We start from the raw sequence: 19889 nt of genomic DNA, 5'->3' as shown, positions 1-19889 counted from the left end.
TTCTCAGGAGACTGCATTGCTACCTGTGCTGATGAGCTCTATGTGGTCACCTGTGCTGATCAGAGCTCCACGCTGGCCAAACAGGAAATGAAATTCAAAAGTTCGCGGGGCTTTTCCTGTATACCTGGCCAGTGCATCCGAGTTCATATTGCTGTCCAGAGCGGTCACAGTGGTGCACTGTGGGATACCGCCCGGAGGCCAATACCGTCGATTTGCGGCCACAGTAACCCTAATCTGATACGGTAATACCGATTTCAGTGCTACTTCCCTCGTCGGGGAGGAGTACAGAAACCGATTTAAAGAGTCCTTTATATCGATATAAAGGGCCTCGTAGTGTGGACGGATATGGCGTTAAATTGGTTTAACGCTGCTAAAATCAGTTTAAACACGTAGTGTAGACCAGGCCTAACTTCTGAATAGGCTCATTTGATTTGCATTCTAATACTGGGGGGAAAGTTTGGAGTAGGAGTAGATGTTCTTATGCTATCCTAATCCAGTCTTCCATCCCTATGAATGACACTTCTTATCATTATTTTAATTTCCTCCTGTCTCTCCTATTTAAGAACTGTTGAATGGGGGGAAGTATAGTATAATTTGAAACACATATTTTGCATTCATTTGTCTGTGCATGCAAGAGAGTGCAGATTCATAAGGAGCCCCATAGATCAGAACCTTTATCTCAAAATCCATCTATAACTAGAAAAGACTGAAGATCTCAACTTCTTAAAATACACTAGAATGTCAGCATTCTGATATATTATTTGGTGATGTAGGTTACCTCTACATATGAGCTGAGAAGTGTGATTTGCATGGACCACTGCAAGCTTTGTGAGCTAGCTCCCTAAAAATAGTGCTACCTCACTATACGTGGGTATGTCTACATGAGCTAGGAGTTGCACCTCCCCGCTCATATGTAGAAATAGCCTTAAAGAGTTTTATTTTGGACTAGAAAGCTGTCTCATCTAATCAATAAGATGGAAGAATTCTGAGCAGCAGTTAGCAAAGTTGTAATGAATCTAAGCCATCACATCAATAACCTTTTTGATAGAGGTATGTGATATGGGCTAATTAAGGCAAAGATATCCAGGTTAGAGACTAGATTAAGATTACAATCTCGCTCTCTCACTCACACTCACACACACCAGACCCAGTTCTCTGCGGCAGTGACAAGCAACTTACATCCATGCAGTGCCTGAAATAGTGGACCCAGATATCTTTTACTGCTAGTTAGGTTCCAGTGGAGGATATAAAACTGAAGTGCACAATTTTCAGCAAAGAGTCTACATTTTTAGAAGCAGCAGAGAATCCTATGGCAACTTATAGACTAACAGACGTTTTGGAACATGAGCTTTCGTGGGTGAATACCCACTTCGTCAGATGCATGTAGTGGAAATTTCCAGGGGCAGGTATATATATGCTAGCAAGCAAGCTAGAGATAACGAGGTTAGTTCAATCAGGGAGGATGAGGCCCTGTTCTAGCAGTTGAGGTGTGAAAACCTAAAGGAGAGGAGAAACTGTCAGTAGAGTGGCAGAGTCAGTCAGCAGCTGGTCAATCGCGGAGCGAGACTGTCAAATTGAACAGATTAACGAAAAGCTCAAGCAGTTCCTTGAAGTACTGTGAAGTGGCAGGTGGCGGTGCAGGAGGATTGCTGCCATCCAAGGCGTTGAACATACGCGCACAGAGAAAGATAGGGAAAGCAGATAACAGAAGCCAGGGAGCGGGTACCAGAATGCCTCTCTACTGGCAAGATCGAATACCCAAGAAAGAAACAACAGGTACGCCAGCTAGGCCATACGACATACAGCCCCCAGGTAAAACCCTCTCAACAATCATCGCAGGACACAACCATCCTGAAAGGACCCACAGCTTTCACAGGCCTGGGTGCAGCCAACCTGGCCCACAGACAAGCCGCCAGCTCGGAAAAACCCCGTATTTTCTCACCAGGAACTGGCACACCGCACAGAGTAAACGCAGGGCGCGAACGGAACCAATCCAGGCAAGCAGAAAACCGGATCCTAACGGCGCCCACATAGCGATCACTGCGACAGCGCAGCACAGAGCCAACCAGATCTATGCCACACCTATTCACCGTCATTCACACGGCAACGCCACGCAAGTGAATATACTGCGCCGGAATCATATGCCACAATGCCCCCGCTATGTACAGCGACAAACTGACAGTTCGCCGTGCGGAAAAGATAAAGACACAAATCAATAGAGGAAGGCAAGAACAGAAACCTTAGGAGAGCAGCTCAGCCTCCTGCCACACGATAGAGACATAAGGTGCCATGCCGGCAGCAAAAAGAACTTCAGACCAACTTCAAAAGAAACGCCGAGCCTTCAGCATCGAAAGTGACAAGACAGCTCAGCAGAAATGAACAAAGACGGAAGGTGCCAATACAAGAACCATTCTCCTCTCTGTTCACACCTCACCGGCTAGAACAGGGCCTCATTCTCCCTGATGAACTACTCGTACTCTTAGCTCTCTAGCATATATATACCGCTGCCCCTTGGAAATGTGCCACTACATCAGCTGACGAAGTGGTAGTCAACCACACCGAAACCAGCGTCCAAAACGTCTTATCACAGGATTCTCTGCTGCTTCTACAGATCCAGACTAACACAGCTACCCCTCTGATACTCTACATTTTTAACCAGTTAGAAAAGATTTTTTTTCTTCTGTTCTGAGATGCATATTGAATTTTTTTGGAAGAAATATTGTTACAGGAGCTGAGTATATTATAATGAAGAATGCTAATTATAAAAGGTTCTTCACATAAACTTTATACAATGAAATATAAAAAGCCAATGTAAGGTAATGAAAATGAGAGAATATGTATATAGATCAAGGATACATGCATTTCCTTCTCATTCCATCATGTGAAACTGTTAATTGAAACAAGTCTGTTTATTGTACTTTTTTGTTTGTTTGTTTTTAAATCAGAGACAGACCTAATCTGGTAAAATAAACTGTGTTTTTGTTTTTTTAAAAACCTAAACAATTTAAGCCTTTATTGTTAATTCTTTTATCACTGTTTATATGGTTGATCCTGCACCTTTAAAGCCAATTGCAAAACTCCCATTGACTTCAATGAAACAGCATCAAGGCTGACTTTATTATATTTATATAATTTGCAGCTGTGAAATATCGTGCACGGAATCTGCCAGTTTGACACAATGACTTAAATATGTTTGCTTGTTTTTTCTTCTCTTATCACTTCAGTATTTTATTTTCATACCATGAAATCTTTGAGGGACGGAGGAAAACAAAAGTATTATATTTAATTTTAGATTTGTTCAACACTTCAGCGACACTTTCAGGTTAATTGTGAAGCCAATTGATCATTTCTTGGCATACAGTGTGACACCATCCAATAAACTCTGACAACTTTCTACCACTTCAGTTCCTGAGTAACTTGTAATTTTTTTTTGATATGACAAAATAGCGATTTAGTATTCATTCTGTGCCTGTCTATTCATTTTTGATTTTTCAAAATGTTAATGAGACTCAGCAAATAGGATCTTTATAAAATTACCTTTACTGAAAGTTCTATTGTAGTAGCTAGAGCCTCTGACAAACCATGATTTTAAGATATTTTGTTTAAACTAAGGCTTTAGAGTGTGTATTAAAACTGTCAAATGACTAAATCTATTTTTGTGTGTATTATAGACAACTTTGGCCTGCTAAGCCATGTTCCAGTTGATATTAGAATCCTGGATGTCAACGACAACCCTCCAGAGCTTGCCAGAGAATATGATGTAGTTGTCTGTGAGAATGCAAAGCCCGGGCAGGTAACCCATCTGTCTCATGGTTCTCTTTTCTCTAATGTATAGCAAAAGAACAGGTTTTTTTCTGTTAATGTTGCATGCAAAAGAATTTTAATTCAGTGAGTATCTGAGCATCGTATTTTTATAGACAAATAAATAAGTGCCATTATATTTTGTATACTTTGTATTTGATCAGACTTTTGAATGTGATAGGTGGAGGGAAAGGTGATTTGGGGATTTTTTAAAAATATTTTTTGTGACAGTGTTAAAAATCAAATGTCTGTGTTCAGTCAAAATAGTCAAAATCATAATCACATCTGTTAAATGAATATATATTGGAAACCCATAATGTTGTTTATAGTAATCATCATCATCATCATCATCAATGGTACAAAGCAAATTCAGTGTCCCTCCCACTGCAGTTGTCACTCAGTACAAGATTCCTTCATGGTGCTCTGTACAATGGTAGATACAACATGGCTTCCATAGTGTTTCTTTGCACATTTTGTTGTCCTAAAGAGCAGTTTGTGTGAGGATTACAAACAGGATAAACCCTGCATGGCTGTCCCTGTGAAATGACATCAGACGTTCATAATACAAAGGAGGCTGACATTTTTTTTCTTTTAAAACTGATGCTGAATAACAGAGTACTGCTGTACTGCTACTTCCATTGCTGGTATGCTCCATTAGTGCCTAGGCTTTACCATATTTCCACATCTTTCACTCTCTTTGAGTATTCTGCACTGTTTACCACCACTTCCTGCTGGCTATGCACTAGTTTGCCTGACAGCCTTAAAATTGATGTTAGGGTGTAATTGCTTTTCACCATGGATTACAATACAATCTGAGGCAGATATTGAGCAGCTATTAGAGATAAAGGGTTATCTGTAACAAAATGAAAAACACTCAAAATACAAGGACACTCACATTTTTTCTTAATGGGTCCATTTTTTGAGCAATAATGGCTTTCACGTCAAAAAGATAAAAATTCATGTGTGCATTGAGGAAAGGGTAAGGGTATTCATATCTATAATGTAAGAAATATCCACAGCAAATAAAGTACAACATGAGGGACTGAGGAATTGAACAAAACTAAATGGCGACCAAAAAAATTGTGAAATTCTCCTAAATAATGTGACTTTCTTTTCTGACTTCTCGATAGTATATAGTGCAATACTTTTATTTTTAAATGATGTAAATATTTGATATGATGATATTTTAATGATTTATAACATGGCACAGGGCAAACTGAAATGTTTATGAGTTTTCTTTGCTGTGTTTTTTAAATCAGCAAATTATTCCCGTTGATGGAGATTTAAACTCTCAAAAGGAAGTTCTGTAAATGGAAAGTTATGAACACGTTATTTATTAAATGATCAAATATGTCTGACCACACTGACATCTGTTGCTGATGTGTACTGGGATTATATTTCTCTCTGGAGCTATTGTTCCCTGGCATGAATGCTGCCATGATCCTTGCTACTCTACAATCTAACATCCAGGAGTCCATGGGAAGGACTTTATAACACACTAGTTTAATATGAAAGGATGGAACAGCGTGCTTGTTACTAATGTTTGGGAATTTTTTTGAACTAGGAAAACTGTATTGCACACTTTTTATTATTAATTATTTGTATTGTGGAAGTGCACCAAGGCTCTGGTGAAAATCGAGTTACCATTGTATTCTACAAAAACACATAAGTAGTCATTGGCCTGTCCTCAAAGAGCTTACTGTGTAATTGAAGACAAGATGCAACAACGGAGTTTGACAAATATTAAGAAAGAGGGGAGGAAGGATGAGGGTAACATTTTAAGTTAACCATTACTTATGATAAAATGTGTGATGGTTCAGATAGATATCATGGTTCAGAATAATTTGAAAGACATTTGATTGCTTTTATTTATTGTGACTTAGCCACAATTGGTGAGAATGACCAATAGGATGTCCCATTTAAGGAACTCATTGCATCAAGCAACCTCAATTCTTAGATTCTTAGACTCCACGCATATTTGGTTTAAGGTACTACCAGCTTGACATAAAGTCCCAATTTTGTATCTTTTTCCTAGATTAATACTTCTATATTTAACTGCATTAAAACTCCTGTTGTTTGCTTGTGCCCAATTTACCAAGCAATCCCAATTGCTCTGAAACAGTGACCAGTTTCCTCATTATTTACCCTCCCCCATTTTTGTGTCATCTGTCCACTTTATCAGTGATGATTTTATATTTTATTTCTGGTCATTGATAAAAATGTTAAATATAGAACCACAATCTGATCTCAGAGGGACCTCAGTGGAAACACACCTGCTTGATGACAATTTCTCATTTCAGTTATATTTTGAGACCTATTAGTTAGCCAGGTTTATTTTTTTTAATGCCTGGCATGTTAATTTTATGTCATTCTAGTTTTTTTAATGAACATGTACAAACTCAAACACCTTCCAGAAATCTAAGTATATTCATCAATACTATTACCTTTATCAACCAAATGTGTAATCTCATCAAAAAAAAAATAAATTAGTTTGACAGGATCTATTTTCCATAAGTCCTTGTTGATTTGCATTAATTACATTAGATTCCTTTAATTTTCTATCATTTGAGTCCCATATCAGCTGCTACATTATCTTGCTTGGAACTGATGTCATGTTGAGAGACCTATAGTTACTGGGTCATCTCCTTTTCACTTTTTATAAATTGGCACATTAGCTTTCTTCCAGTCTTCTGAAACTTCTCCTGTGCTCCAAGACTTCAACGTTAATAGTCCAGTCATCTCCTCAGAAAGCTCTTTTAAAACTCTTGGATGCAATTTATCTGGATCTGCTGATTTCAAAATGTCTAACTTAAGTAGCTTTTGTTTAACATCCTCCTGAATGGAAAGAGTGTTATCATCACCATATGATGAGACTATGTCATCTGTTTGTTCCCCAAATATGGAACCACAATATTTAATGAACACTTCTGCCTTCTCTGCATTATTATTGATAATTCTACTGTTTTCATCTGGTAACAGACCAATACCATTGTCAAAGTTGTGCTTTTGTTTTTTGGTTTTTTTTTGGTTCCTAGTATACCTAGACTCCTTTTTATTGTCCCTAAGTCTGTTGGACATAAATTTTCTATACTTCCTTACTTCTGATTTACTGTCATTATTATCAACTTCCTTGTCTTCCATTTATACAATATATATAATTTTGGGGCATCATGTAAAGTGTTCTTAAAAGACTGTCAATTATCATTCACAGTCTTCTGATTAAATTCTTCCTCTCAGCTGATTTGGTTCATAATTATTTATAGCTTTGAGAAACTAGCCCAATTAAAGCATTAAGTATACACATTACAAGTCTGGATTTTATTTGCTTGCACATTATAAATGTGTTCAAATCATGATCAATTATACCTAAGTTACCATTAATTTTTAGTTGTGTAATTGGTTCCTCTTTACTTGTTAAGACAAGGTCTAATAAAGATTGCACCATGTTGGACACAACACTTTTTGCGTTAGGAAACACAAAAGCTGGAATTTAATTCTATTACTTGATCCTAAAAAAAAAACAACAAATATATTCAAACACCCATTTTTACATTTCACAAAAAAAAAAAGTCATTCACTTCAGCTAATCACAGGGCAAATAAATTGTCAAGCAACTCCATAATATTGCTTTGCTTTACACTGTTGTGTGTAAAAATCAAATTAGCTGTTAAAAGAACACTTTAAGAGAGAAAAAGATTTTCCTTTATTTTAATACAGACTTGGAGCTTTTAATTTTACTTGAGCTCCACAAATAGTCATCAGAATGGAAATTTACTTTAGGGGTCACAGCAAAAATAGAATTAGAGGAGGGATTTGCAAGAAAAGAGGATAGTGGCCTTATGGACTAGTTCACAGAAGACATTCCAGTTGTAAGGGGCTATCCCCTCTTTAGTGAAATAGCTTGGTGTGGGAAATTAAAACTTGATTGAATCCTGGAAGTAGGAAGGACTATAACCGGAAGAATCCTGTTTCTGGAAGCAGAGGGCTAAAATGTAAACACTAAGGACTTATCTTCACCATCGCACTACATCAGTGAGGTTGCGCTATGTTGAGAGGCAGAAGCTATGTTGGTGGGAAGGTTTCTCCCCCCAGCATAACACAGCATTTTAAGTCAACGTAACATACATCGCTCAAGTGGGTGGTTTTTTCAAATCCTTGAATGACAAAAGTTACATCAACTTAAGCGGTAGTGTAGACAAGTTCAGGTTCTGTGCTAATAATTACAATAGCAAAATAATGTTCAGCATTTCTTGGGTTTCATATATTTCCATTTTTGAAAATCTTAACAACTTCAGTTTAAAAGTTCTATCTAATGAAAAACATAATTTATGTAACAAATCAGATGTATAACAGCAATTTATGATTGTATGACTAAAACTTCTTTTTTAAATGTCACTTCCTGATGAGAGATGAAGTGGGTGAGGTAATATCTTTTATTGGACCAACAGCTATTGGTGAAAGAGAGCTTTTGAGTCACAGAAAGCTTTTCTTCAGCTCTGGGAAAGGTACTCTAAGCATCACAGTTAAGTATAAGGTAAAGCAGCTTGTTTAGCTTAGATAGTTAGCACCTATTCTAAGGAACGATTCAAGGCAGATGCTAACTACTTATGCTAATCAATTTGCTCCATCATGCATTTAGCTGTGATGCTCAGAGTACCTCTCCCAAACCTGAAGAAGAGATCTGTGTGACTCAAAAGCTTGTCTCTCTTACCATCAGAAGTTGATTCAATAAAAGATATTACCTCACCCACCTTATCTTTTTAATATCCTGGGACTGACTCAGCTACAACTACACTGCAGCCTTCCTGATGAGTTACTTTGCAGGTTTGTGAAAAAAAAATAACATGAGTTTTGGGTTCAACTTTTCTCCCGCACTGTCCTAGCTTTTTTGCGAGTATTTTATTTCTGTTTTAATCAGTTGTTATTGGACTCCATTGTATGTAAGTTAATCTGAAGTATTTACATGAATATATATATATATATATGAACTGGAAATGAACAACTAATAGAGTCATTGATAGCACTGTGAACTGTTAGAACTGTTTGGTTTGCTAGAATCTGGAAACTCTTGGAAGGAGGCAGGGCAACTGATAACATGATTATTAGTTTTTCAGGCTTCACAGTATTGAATTGACTAAGGGGTTGTTTCTCATTCTAGTTTCAGTACATATGAAAGCTGCCAATCAGTAATGCAAATGGTTGATAAATATTTAGTGATTATAAATATTGTTGCATTAGTCACTGATTAAATATATCTGAAGTTGAAAAAAGTAAAAAAAACCAAAAACTCAGTGAACTGAAGTAATAAAAATAGGTAATTCTAAATAAAGATGTAAAGATTCTTTAAGATCAAATGTGCCATTGAATGATACTTTGTCTTTTGAAGTGGAAAAGCAGAACATCTACTATTTTAATGATCCTGGAAGTGAGGCATTGTCTATGCTGTTATTTTCTGTTTGAAAGTTGTGATATTTAAAATTCTTGTTCACAGTCTTTCAGCAGCTTTTCAATATCAATTCAGGAAAATTCTTTGTTTTTCTTCAACTTTCAGGAAATGACAAAGAATAATCTGTATGTTCAGTTGGTGATTATGCCAGAAAAGCAACTGAAAGGCAAAGACTCGGACTTCATAACTCATAACTTCTTTTATGCTAACACTGCTTTCAATATATCACAAAATCAGCAATTTAAAGAAATGATTGAAGAACTTTGCCGTAGAGATATCTGTTGAGACAGTTTTAAACTTACAGACCCACTGCTTGATGCTACAAGAGAAATAGCAGAGGAAAAAATAAATTAAGGGAGGAACTAAAGAATCAAGATTGACATCAATACAAGATGGTTGGTCAAACAGACTTTCCTACATTGGCCCATCAAAGAGAATTAATACTAATTTACATTAAATTTGCATGATTTCCACATTAACATTTACATACAATTACCATGTTTATTGCTAATTTCTACATCCCTGTCTCTCATCCTTTCCCTCTGTTTAACTCCCTTCCCCTTCAGAACACTACAGATGAAGCAAAATGTCAGTCTATTCCTGGGAAGGGAAAATAAGATGTGACTGGGTTTTCTAAGAAAAACACACCACCACAATACACCTATGCCTCATCCCTAGTTTTCTTCTCCACCATGCACCACGTACTCACCTCCTCACACAATCACTTCTTTTTTCTCATAGCAGAATAAATAGATTTGCCTCCCACAAAATCAGTACCTCCCACAAAAATAAATTCTCACCTCTCCCAAAATCAATTTTCTCCACAAAACAGAATTTAAAAAATTCATTCAGGGAAATCAATAATTTTGAAATGAAATTCTGTCGGGTGTGCTGATGGGGAACCAAGATCCTGGAAGCCCTGAGAGCCTCAGCAGAGCTGGGAACCTTAGATCTTGAAGCCAGCATTTTCAGGCTCCTGTCTTCCCTTCAGTCCGCCTGGCAGATTTTGGAAGAGTTGGGTGGGTGAGCTGGCAGGAAACCAGGTAAATGTCTGACGGAAACCTTTCAGGCTGGCAGGATTCCATCAGATCCCTTGCTGGGTTCTGTTTGACCTTTGTTGAAATCAAACCACCTCCTCAAAATATTTCAATCTTGAGAATTCTGCATTCTCCGATGGAAAACTGTTCCACTAGAGAATTTCTAACCACTTCTACTTATAAAGTCAGTCACATAGTAGGGCAGATTCTCAGCTGCAGATGAGTTCTAAAATTCAAGCAGGGGGACACAATGACATCCTAAGAGCTGCTTTATTTTATGCAAGTTGCCCAGGGTCCTAAGAGGCTGTGCCAGCAGTCAGGGATCCCCCAGACCATACTTTTTCAGCCCAGCCATTCTTCCTGCCTCAGCAGCTAGAATGAGAGTGCACAGCAGCCCTAAGCTGTCTAAGGTTTTTTTCTTACAACGTAATAATCCTCCAGTGTCCAGTTAAACAGAATAAAGCAGATTTAACATACTGGATTTGTTTGTTTTTAATTCCATAAATCTGTGGGATTTTTTACTGAGTATTTTTAGGTAGAGTTTTGGGGATAAATTGAGGTGGGGAAAATAACAGCAACACTGATTTTCACAGTCTTTCCCTCTGCTTCTCCCTCCCTTCCCAAGAGCACAATTTATTTTGTTTTTGATTCAGTAAAACCTAGTGTTAGAAAGGAATTATTAGAATGAACCCCAAAAGGATCTCCTCCCTCTCAAAAGACTTGTGAGGAGAAGACCATTTGAACATTCTGCTCATGACTTTCCTAGTCGGGCATTCACCTTGCTTAGGAGATACATTCCGTATCCCACAAGAACTGCTCACTGATGCACAATAAATATAGCTTGAGACACAGGACCAAATTCAAATCCATCATAAGCAAGTGCAATTCCCCTTGAAGTCAATTAGAGTTGTGCCAGCTTATGCCAGGATAGAATTTCACCATCAGACAGAAAGGCTTTTATTCATATGTGTTTCCATCTGTAAAATAAAATCCTCTTCAATGGTGTATTCTTATTAAACAAATTAAAAGCTATTTCAAAGCATATTATTTATTAAGAAGGGGAAAGTAGCATATCATGTAGATCTGGATGGTATTCAGAGTTGAAGGTCCTTGTATTCTGGAACTATTCAGACTCCAGTTATGGATATTATCCACACCTCATAAATGATAGCAAAACTTTAATCTGAAATGTGTGGTAAATTTTGAGAAGCTGATTAAATGTCTGGCAGGAAGAACAAGGCTCATATACGTGAGAAATCCCTCCATCCACATATTTATACTTCACTCCTCACTAGAGAAGGACAGAAATTCCATTTTCTCAAGGATGTTGGCTTCATTACAGATAGGAAAGGGAAACAATTATTTCAAAATTCACCATGGAGGAATTTTTTAAAAATGTTTCGTATCGATTTTGAGGATTTTTTTTTATTTTGTACTATACAATATATAACATCCTACAATATGATACAATTAAATAAAATGAAGCAAAAATATTTCATTCCCAAATGTTTAAATAGGACATTTTGACATTGTTGCATCTCCTGCCCAATTTTCTTCTACAACAAAATATCGACCCAATATCATGAAGCATTCCATTGTAATATGGCTCCAGCAAAATTTCTCCAAGTTCTATTCATCATCATAGTATCTTACTGCATAATATTAACAAGAAAATTTTTCTGTGTATTTTTTCATGATGATCAGTTGGATTTTATGATGGTGTTGTACTGTAATTTCTAGCTTACTCACATAGTGACTGTTGCGTTGCCTGTGGCTGCCATCTCACTGGATGCTGTCAGTTCTAACATCCAAATGAAACCAACACTATTCACTGGCAAGGTGCACCTGGTGTCATAGGTATAACCTGACAAGATGCAAATCCACTTAATCATTGACAAAGAACTTAGAGCTTGCTGAATTACTTTATTCAATTAGGTGATATTCTGGCTCTAAAAAAACACTGTTGTCTTCTTCTTCCTCCTTTCTGGTTATCTTTTCCCTGAATTGATTATAAAAAGGTTAGATCTTAATTTAGATCTTAAGGTGCTGCTCGTATTTTTTCCCAATTTATGAGCAAAAAACCTAGATGACCTGGTGATCATCTGTGGCCTTAAATTCAATTGACTATAGACTATCTCAGTTATATGGCTTAAAGCAGAGTAAATGTGGATTTTCACATACAAAAACAGGAGAATATAGTTAGGGTATTTTCTTGAGATTTAAAGTGCTGCTAAAGATACTATACCAATATTTCTGTGCCACTGAGGCCTTGAGCTAATGTATTGAAAAATTGGGTCATGCATCTGAAAAATCATTGGCCTGAGATGTTAGATAAATGATATAGGTACATTTTTACACATCTGGATAGTAAGATTTTCCTTGCATCAACCACAGTATGTTTTTTTCATGAAAAAATGGAACAAAAATGCATTTATTTCAGTATTGTTAAAGATAATTTATTTCTAATAGTGGACTGGTGACTCAAAAGTTCTTGATCTTCCACCCCTTTATATCTCCAAAAGTCTTCTATTATTGTAAGAATGTATAACTGTCAAATAAAAGCCTAAAGAACACTGATTTTATCTCAACTAAACAGAAGTGCTGGCTTTCCATGGCATACCTGCTTGTTCAGGATGAGGTCTTCAGATTGCAACCAAAGGCTACTTACTCAGGGATCCATTTCAATGGAAGGCACATGCATTTGAGGGAAAAATTTGGTCTCATCCTCCATACTGAGTATAGTCACATAGAGCTACTTATATGAGTAAAGGCAGCAGGACTGAACCCTAAGATTATTCCATTAGCAACAACATAGCTTGTCAGAAGAAAGTGTACAATGTGTGACAAAATAAAGTATTTTTGCTAATAAACAACCAAGTTTTTGGAACTATTACTTAATGAAACACACTTTAATTTTCTAAGACCTTTGATCTAAATTTTAACCAGCTACTAAAGAAAAAAAAGGAGAAAAAAACTGTCAAAAGAAATTCAGTACAGGTCTGTTGCATTTTACGCGCATTTAACATGCGTGATTTCAGCTTTACGCAGTCGGCAAAAACAAAAACGAGAAAAATAACAATTTAAATACTGTACTGTTTCTGTAGTGTGAGCAATTCCACCCACCATTCAACTCAATGTAATTTTGACTATACGCGGTTTTTGCTTTACGCGCTAACCGCGGAATGGAACCTCCGCGTAAGATGAGACTCGCCTGTAGTCCCAAAAAACTGATCTCCTTGAAATTGAAAATATTCCCCAAGTATGTCTAAACATTAAAACCTAAATATCTGAATTTAGGCTGATCAGATGTGGCTTTTCTATCCTCCTTTCATTATGCAAGGCCATTTCAATTACAGGTAAGCCTCTTGGGGTTTACCACCTTTTCAAAATGTAATGTAGAGAAATTATCTGCTCCCAAAAGTTTTAACAAGGGTTACTGTAGTATGAGGCTGCTTAGTTTGTTGCAGACTTCAAGATTATAGATGATCTGAGATGTAATTTTATTACTTACAATCTGGCAAATAATTGCCTTGATTGTTTACAATCTGGCAAATAATTTATTGTGACTACCTTTAAAAAATCAAATCTTCCTCACAGCTCCTAATAAAATATAATAATCAGAAAATATTGTTTGCCTTCTTATCTGCTTCAGACTCCACTGATTATAAAATAACTGACGTATTATATTAGCTTTAAAATAGCATTTCTTTGTTTTGCTCTGCCACTCCTGTATAAGTGGACATTGAGACATGCCTGTGTACTTCAGCTTTTAATACAGACAGCACCCCTAAGAGCCCTAAAAGTTGAAACTTCAAGTTCAGCGTGGATGAGTCTACAAAACTGAGCAGGAAATCTCATGAGAAAATGTATTTCCCTCCCTGGATTTCTGTCATTTCTGTGCAGCAATTTATTCAGTCTTATCCAGAAATACCTTAAGAACAGTCTTTCTTTTACACTATTTTGGCACTTGAATTTCCAGTACCACCAAGAAAATGAAAATGAAAGGTGAAAAATATTCAGTCAAACATTTCAAAAGCCTAGTAAAGTTTTGGACTGAATTCAATCTGAAAAATCAGTAGGGATTTGGGTTGTAGGACTCTTATCTTTCAGACCTGGCTCTCCTAATCATGGTGTCTGTCTTGATATATTTCATCTCATGTTACTCTGGGGTAAGCCAAACTAAAACCAGTTATGGCTGCTGCTCTTCATCTTCTGTTCTTTTACAATTTGGTACTGAGTCCTAAAAGGGGATTTAAACAGAGTGCTGGTGTTGAGTGTCTGTCACTCTGATTTAACAATTGTTTTCCCTAAGCATTGTTAGAGTGGAAAAAGTGTCAAGTGCTTTTGCATTTCATTAGTAGGGACAACACACAGAGGATGCTACATATTGGAGACATTTGTCTAATCAGTGTCTTGTCTCTCAGAAAACAGGTGTTTATGGATAACTGTAATTCTGGAAGTCCCCAGTATGTAGTCTTGATGATAAGGAAAATCTTTGTAGCAAGGTCCTGACCCATATTAAAAATATTGTAAAGTGTAGATGCTTTTAGCTTGCTCCACAGTAAGAGTCTTAAAATATTTCATTTGAGAGAAATCAAGCTAATGGGCTAGTAGTTTCATGGGTTGAATTTGGCTGCAGCCAAGTAGAAAATTAAAATAAGCTAAGGTTAAAGATTGTGCTGAGGTCAGGTAATATTTGGGTCAAGTTGAAATTTCAACACATTTACTTTTTAATTTTTATTTCAGGTCATTCAGACTATCAGTGCCACTGACAAAGATAACTCTGCAAATGGACCAAGATTTCATTATTCTCTTGATGAAGGCCTTTCTTTGAATCCCAACTTTACCCTAAGGGACAATGAAGGTAAATCAAAGACATTAATCTATAAGAAGTGGGACTCTGTTTTGTCTGAGATGTCTCATTGAACAAAATAACTGTGCTCTGTTTCTACATAATTCTTCTCAGGAGGTGAAAACTATAATCTATCAATGTTCAAGTGGCTGATTCCAAGGACTCCATATTTGTATACATTGCACTGTGAACTATGCATAACCAAGACTATGTTTCAAAAACAGTCTTTTAGAAAATGCTATTCCATTTTTATATTCTGTTCTATTTTATACCCAGCATGTACACTTTATAGTCTTTTAATCCACTCTTTTTGTTTTTGTTTTTTTTTAAATATGAGTTTGAGAAATATGTTTTCAGTCTCAGTGCAGTTCCTAGATGATTATTATAAAGCCACCACCACTACAGCAGTATGAATTGTCACTATGGCTGGCATTCTTACAAGACAAACCAAGGTCTGAAGGAAAATGAGCTCCTTCTCAGTCCTAGAGGTCTGTATACCAAAAGAGGGCCTCTGGTGCTGCCTTGGGAGTGTTATGACTCTGCACTATTCCACTACAGAGCTGTGACTAAATGATGCACTCTAGCGCTTTGCCAACTTGGAGCTTTCATTCTGTTCAGATCATGATGGAACATTGTATTCAGGGATGGGAGATCTACCCTTGAAATGAATGCAGAGTGTACTTGTGTGCCTTTATATTTTGAACGTTGAAGAGACATTCAAATAAATTCACTGAGTGTTTGAATGTTTTCACGTTTGGAATCACAGCTGCACTCATTTCAATGCACAGAGCTTTAGATGTTTGCATGCTCTTCTTGAATGGATATATTTAGATCTCTGAATCTTCATATATTATTAAACCTTTGGAGAATTTGAACAAATTGTATGCTCTACACCAAACACTTGTCTGGCCACCAGCAAAATATCAATGTTCTAACGATTAAGGGCCATAATGTGGCTTGGAGTACATATTCACACATACGGATGTGAGGGAGAGTAAGAATTTTCCTTACTTCCATGTGCAAACTATCCAGAGTTTGGGTGCAGTTAAACTGGAATAAGCAGTTGCTGCTGGCCTACTATAATCCTTGGAGCATAAGAATGTGAAATATGAACACCTGGAGTGGAGCATTGGCTCCACCATCACCAACTACAGCTGATATATGGAGTGTCATAATTTGCTTTTGGTACAGGACAACAGCAAATGATTACTCTACAACAGGGAGAAGTAGAAGGGGAAATTGTTCCTCCAAAGGCTGTCCATGAAGCACACTGCCTCCTTTGGAGCTGTGCTGTTAGGCACAATCTCGCCCTGAAATATCAGTGGAAAACATATACAGTGTATGTGCAATATGCAATTTTCAAACACTTGAAACTTTGGTATTTCTAAACCATTTTTTTTTCAGACTTGGCTAAAGACACACCCCATGCACATGACAACTTTGAACTTTTCAAACAAAATCACACTAAGCTGTGTGTGCACAAAAGAAAGATCAGAAAAATTTAATACATTGGTTTTGTTTTAGGACTGGATACATTTATAATGGCTGAATATTTGGGGATTGTTTAGCTTACAAAAAAGAGAAAGATCAGTGTTGGGCTCAGAATTGTGGAAAATCAATTCAATAATGTTTTTCAAGACTGTAGAATTAAAATGTCTCAGTGAGAACTGTACCTTGTCACTGCAGAGCTACAATATTTTGGGACCTTTGGGATTTTAACATATGCCCAAGTATTTCTTCTGTTTGCTTTGTTTCTTTTAGAAGAAAGCTGAAACTGCAAAATTCAGCCCTGGATTTAAGGCCTGATACACTATTGCCTTAATTCCATTTTCCACCCTTTGACATCAGTGGGACTACACCAATTTAAAACTGAAGCTATGCAGTGGTGCTTCAACCTGCCCTGGATTTTAATCTCTCCTTTCAAAACTCTGGCATGTTTGAAGCCAGGATTTTGGAACAGAGATAAGGAGAAATTTAAATGTGGAGATGGGTTTGGATTCCTAGATCTAGAAGGGGAGCTGGGTGCTGATACTCCTGCTTATGTTGAGTACTATCATACTTCTCAAGTAGATTCATTGAAGCTGATTGAGTGTCCTCATGAAATAAGTACTAGTCAGTGTGAACAAGGGTATCAGAATCAGGCCCAGAGGGATCAGAGAATACCACCACCAGCAAAATTATACAGTATGCACACACAAGTACAACAAAGAAACAACAAAATATTGTTACACTGAAGAAAATTTCATAAAGTTTAGTTAATCATTTAATCCTGCAATTCTAGAAAGCAAGAACAATGAAAAATGCCTTTTCAATTATTTGGGAGTTGGGCCTGCATAGGGCTATTTGAAAATTTTCTGCTGCAAATGTTTTTTGATGGAAAACTAGGTTTTCAAGAAAATGATTTTTTTCTTTTTCCTTTTTCTTTCTTTTTGCAAAATATGCTACTTTCTGAGGAAAAGTTTGACTTTTTGACCAAAAAATTGAATTACCCCCCGCACTCTCCCCCTCCGCCCCCAAAATATTTTGTTTTTCAGTAGAAAACTGAAAATATTCAATTTGGAAGACCTATGTGGTGCCTCATGGGACTTGTAGTTTGGTTCCCTCATGCCTACCTTCTACTCTATGCTTTCGGGGTCCCCAACCAGAGTACATGACTCAAAATGCACCACAACCAGAGACTCCTGTTCTTCATACGTGGGCTCAGCAAGAGAGGAGACAAAGGTACATCATGGTAGATATAGTCCAGCCTGGGAGCCTGGCTGATGGAGAAGGGGAGCACATGAGTTACAACTCCCATGAAGCTGTGCAGTGGCATTTCTGAGTCAAAAATTTTGGGTTTCATCTGAAAGTTTTCAGGTGAAAATTTTTGGTTTATAGACTTTTGCCAAAAAGTCAAAATTTTCTGTGGGGAATAAAGAATTCTGAGCTGCTCTAGTCTTTTTTAGTCTTCCCACTTCATTCTGCATAATGTTGCTAGCACTGGGCATTATGGTATCGATTTGAAAAAATATTCTCCTTAGGGTTTTGTTTCTCTGTTTATTTTTTTAATTTATTAGTAATGTCTTTACTTGGCAGTTATTACCTAGTCTAGCATAGTTGCTATCATTTTTTTGCAATACAGATGCCTGTTCACCCAGTTTAAAATCTGCTCGTTTAGTCTGCCATTGTGAATCTGCTCTTTATTATGAATTCTGCGCCCATCCAAATTGTCTCTTTTCCCACTAATATGTTCTTGATTAGTATGCTTAATTCCTTTTATGTTTTTTTTCAAACCTTATCCTTTCCTCATGAATTCTAGCATAAAGAGAGCCTTTCATATGCATCTTTCCCATCCCATATGGAAGGTGATCAGTCGGATGACCTGATTTCTCTGTGCCTCAGTTCCTTCATGGATTTTGGGATCTGTACCTGGGAAGGAAAGGGGTCAGTGAGAAGAAGGACATGCCCTGCTCCCCAAAGACAGCAGTAGAAAAGACAGCAGCATGAATGCATTCTACATACAGGGGTGGCTCCAGGTCCCACCACAGCAAGCGCGTGCTTGGGGCTGCAAGCCGCGGCGGGCGCTCTGCCAGTCACCGGGAGGGCAGCAGGCAGGCTGCCTTTGGCAGCTTGCCTGCGGAGGGTCTTCTGGTCTCGCGCGGGAAGTCTACTGAAGCCGCAGGACCATGACCGGCAGAGCGCCCCCCGCGGCATGCCACCGTGCTTGGGGCGGCGAAATGTCTAGAGCCGCCCTGTCTACATCAACTGTTTCTGGAGTCTTTTCCTGCTGGAGAGAGCTCCTTACAGGAGTTTTCACAGTTAGAGACACCCAGGGAAGTTTTTGCTGCAGGACCACAATGTCAGGGAGCCAAAAGAAGGGGGGAAGAACCTCTTCAGAACGCAGAGCTGGTTGACAAAATTAAAATGTTCGAAGCATCAACAACATTTTTTTTTTTTTTTTGCAAAAAGCTCACACCATTTCTCAACTAGTTTGCAGAATGCTTGACTTTTGGGGGGGGGGCGGGAGAAGGAGGGATTTCAATGAAAATGTTTGTAAGAAGTCTGTCTACTTCAAGCTGTGGTGAAAGCCCAAGACTTCTGTACAGCTATGTAGGTTGGTATGGACATAGCCACACACATGCATACAGAGTCTGTCTGTCTATCTCTACATGTGTGTGTATGTGTGTATATATACACAGAGAGAGAGAGAGAGAGAGAATTAGATTGATAGATCACTTCCTCTCTATTTCAGTTCATGCTGTAACCTGCAAGCAGAAGTTATACTGCCCTTGAGACACTTGGGAGAGACTGTGACCTCTAGAGGGAACGTCACTCAGGTTTCAGGGAACTTTTAAGATTTTCAGGCCCTTTAAAATACAACTTTTTCTCTCACAAGATTTACAAATCCTACTAGCTGCCCCAATGACTCTGGTAAATTCCCTGCAATGTAATTATTTGTATCACAGAATGTATGTGTTCAGCCATCTGTGCCAATATAATTTGTAAATTCCCCAAGCTTTAACCCACTGAGACTGGTGACTTCTGAAAGTCTGAAATTGGGCTTAACATGTTCAACTCCAACTAGGTAAAGATAGTCTCATGGACTAATTATCATTGAGGATCGATACTGAAAACAAGTTTGAAGATTTTCCAGAGAGCCATTTTTTAGTTATGTGGGGGTGGGGGGAGTTACATGCCTTTTCTATAGCTACAGCTTGTTTGCTATTGTTTTTTCAACAAGATATTTTAACAGCAACTGCAGGAGAGGAGCTGC

At 37.6% G+C, this 19889-nt stretch overlaps 1 protein-coding gene across 2 annotated transcripts in view; it reads left to right on the top strand.

The window, feature by feature from the left end:
* CDH18 (cadherin 18) overlaps positions 1–19889 on the top strand; it is a 973183-nt gene that overhangs the window by 934187 nt on the left and 19107 nt on the right. For both annotated transcript variants that reach the window (XM_075062696.1, XM_075062695.1), the window contains 2 exons: positions 3672–3793; positions 15031–15148. In XM_075062696.1, coding sequence (XP_074918797.1) covers positions 3672–3793; positions 15031–15148 — 240 coding nt within the window. The remainder of the gene's footprint in view (positions 1–3671; positions 3794–15030; positions 15149–19889) is intronic.

This window comes from Chelonoidis abingdonii, chromosome 2, assembly GCF_003597395.2.
Source record: "Chelonoidis abingdonii isolate Lonesome George chromosome 2, CheloAbing_2.0, whole genome shotgun sequence".
NCBI lineage: Eukaryota > Metazoa > Chordata > Testudines > Testudinidae > Chelonoidis > Chelonoidis abingdonii.
This window is presented reverse-complemented; position numbering and strand designations above follow the sequence as displayed.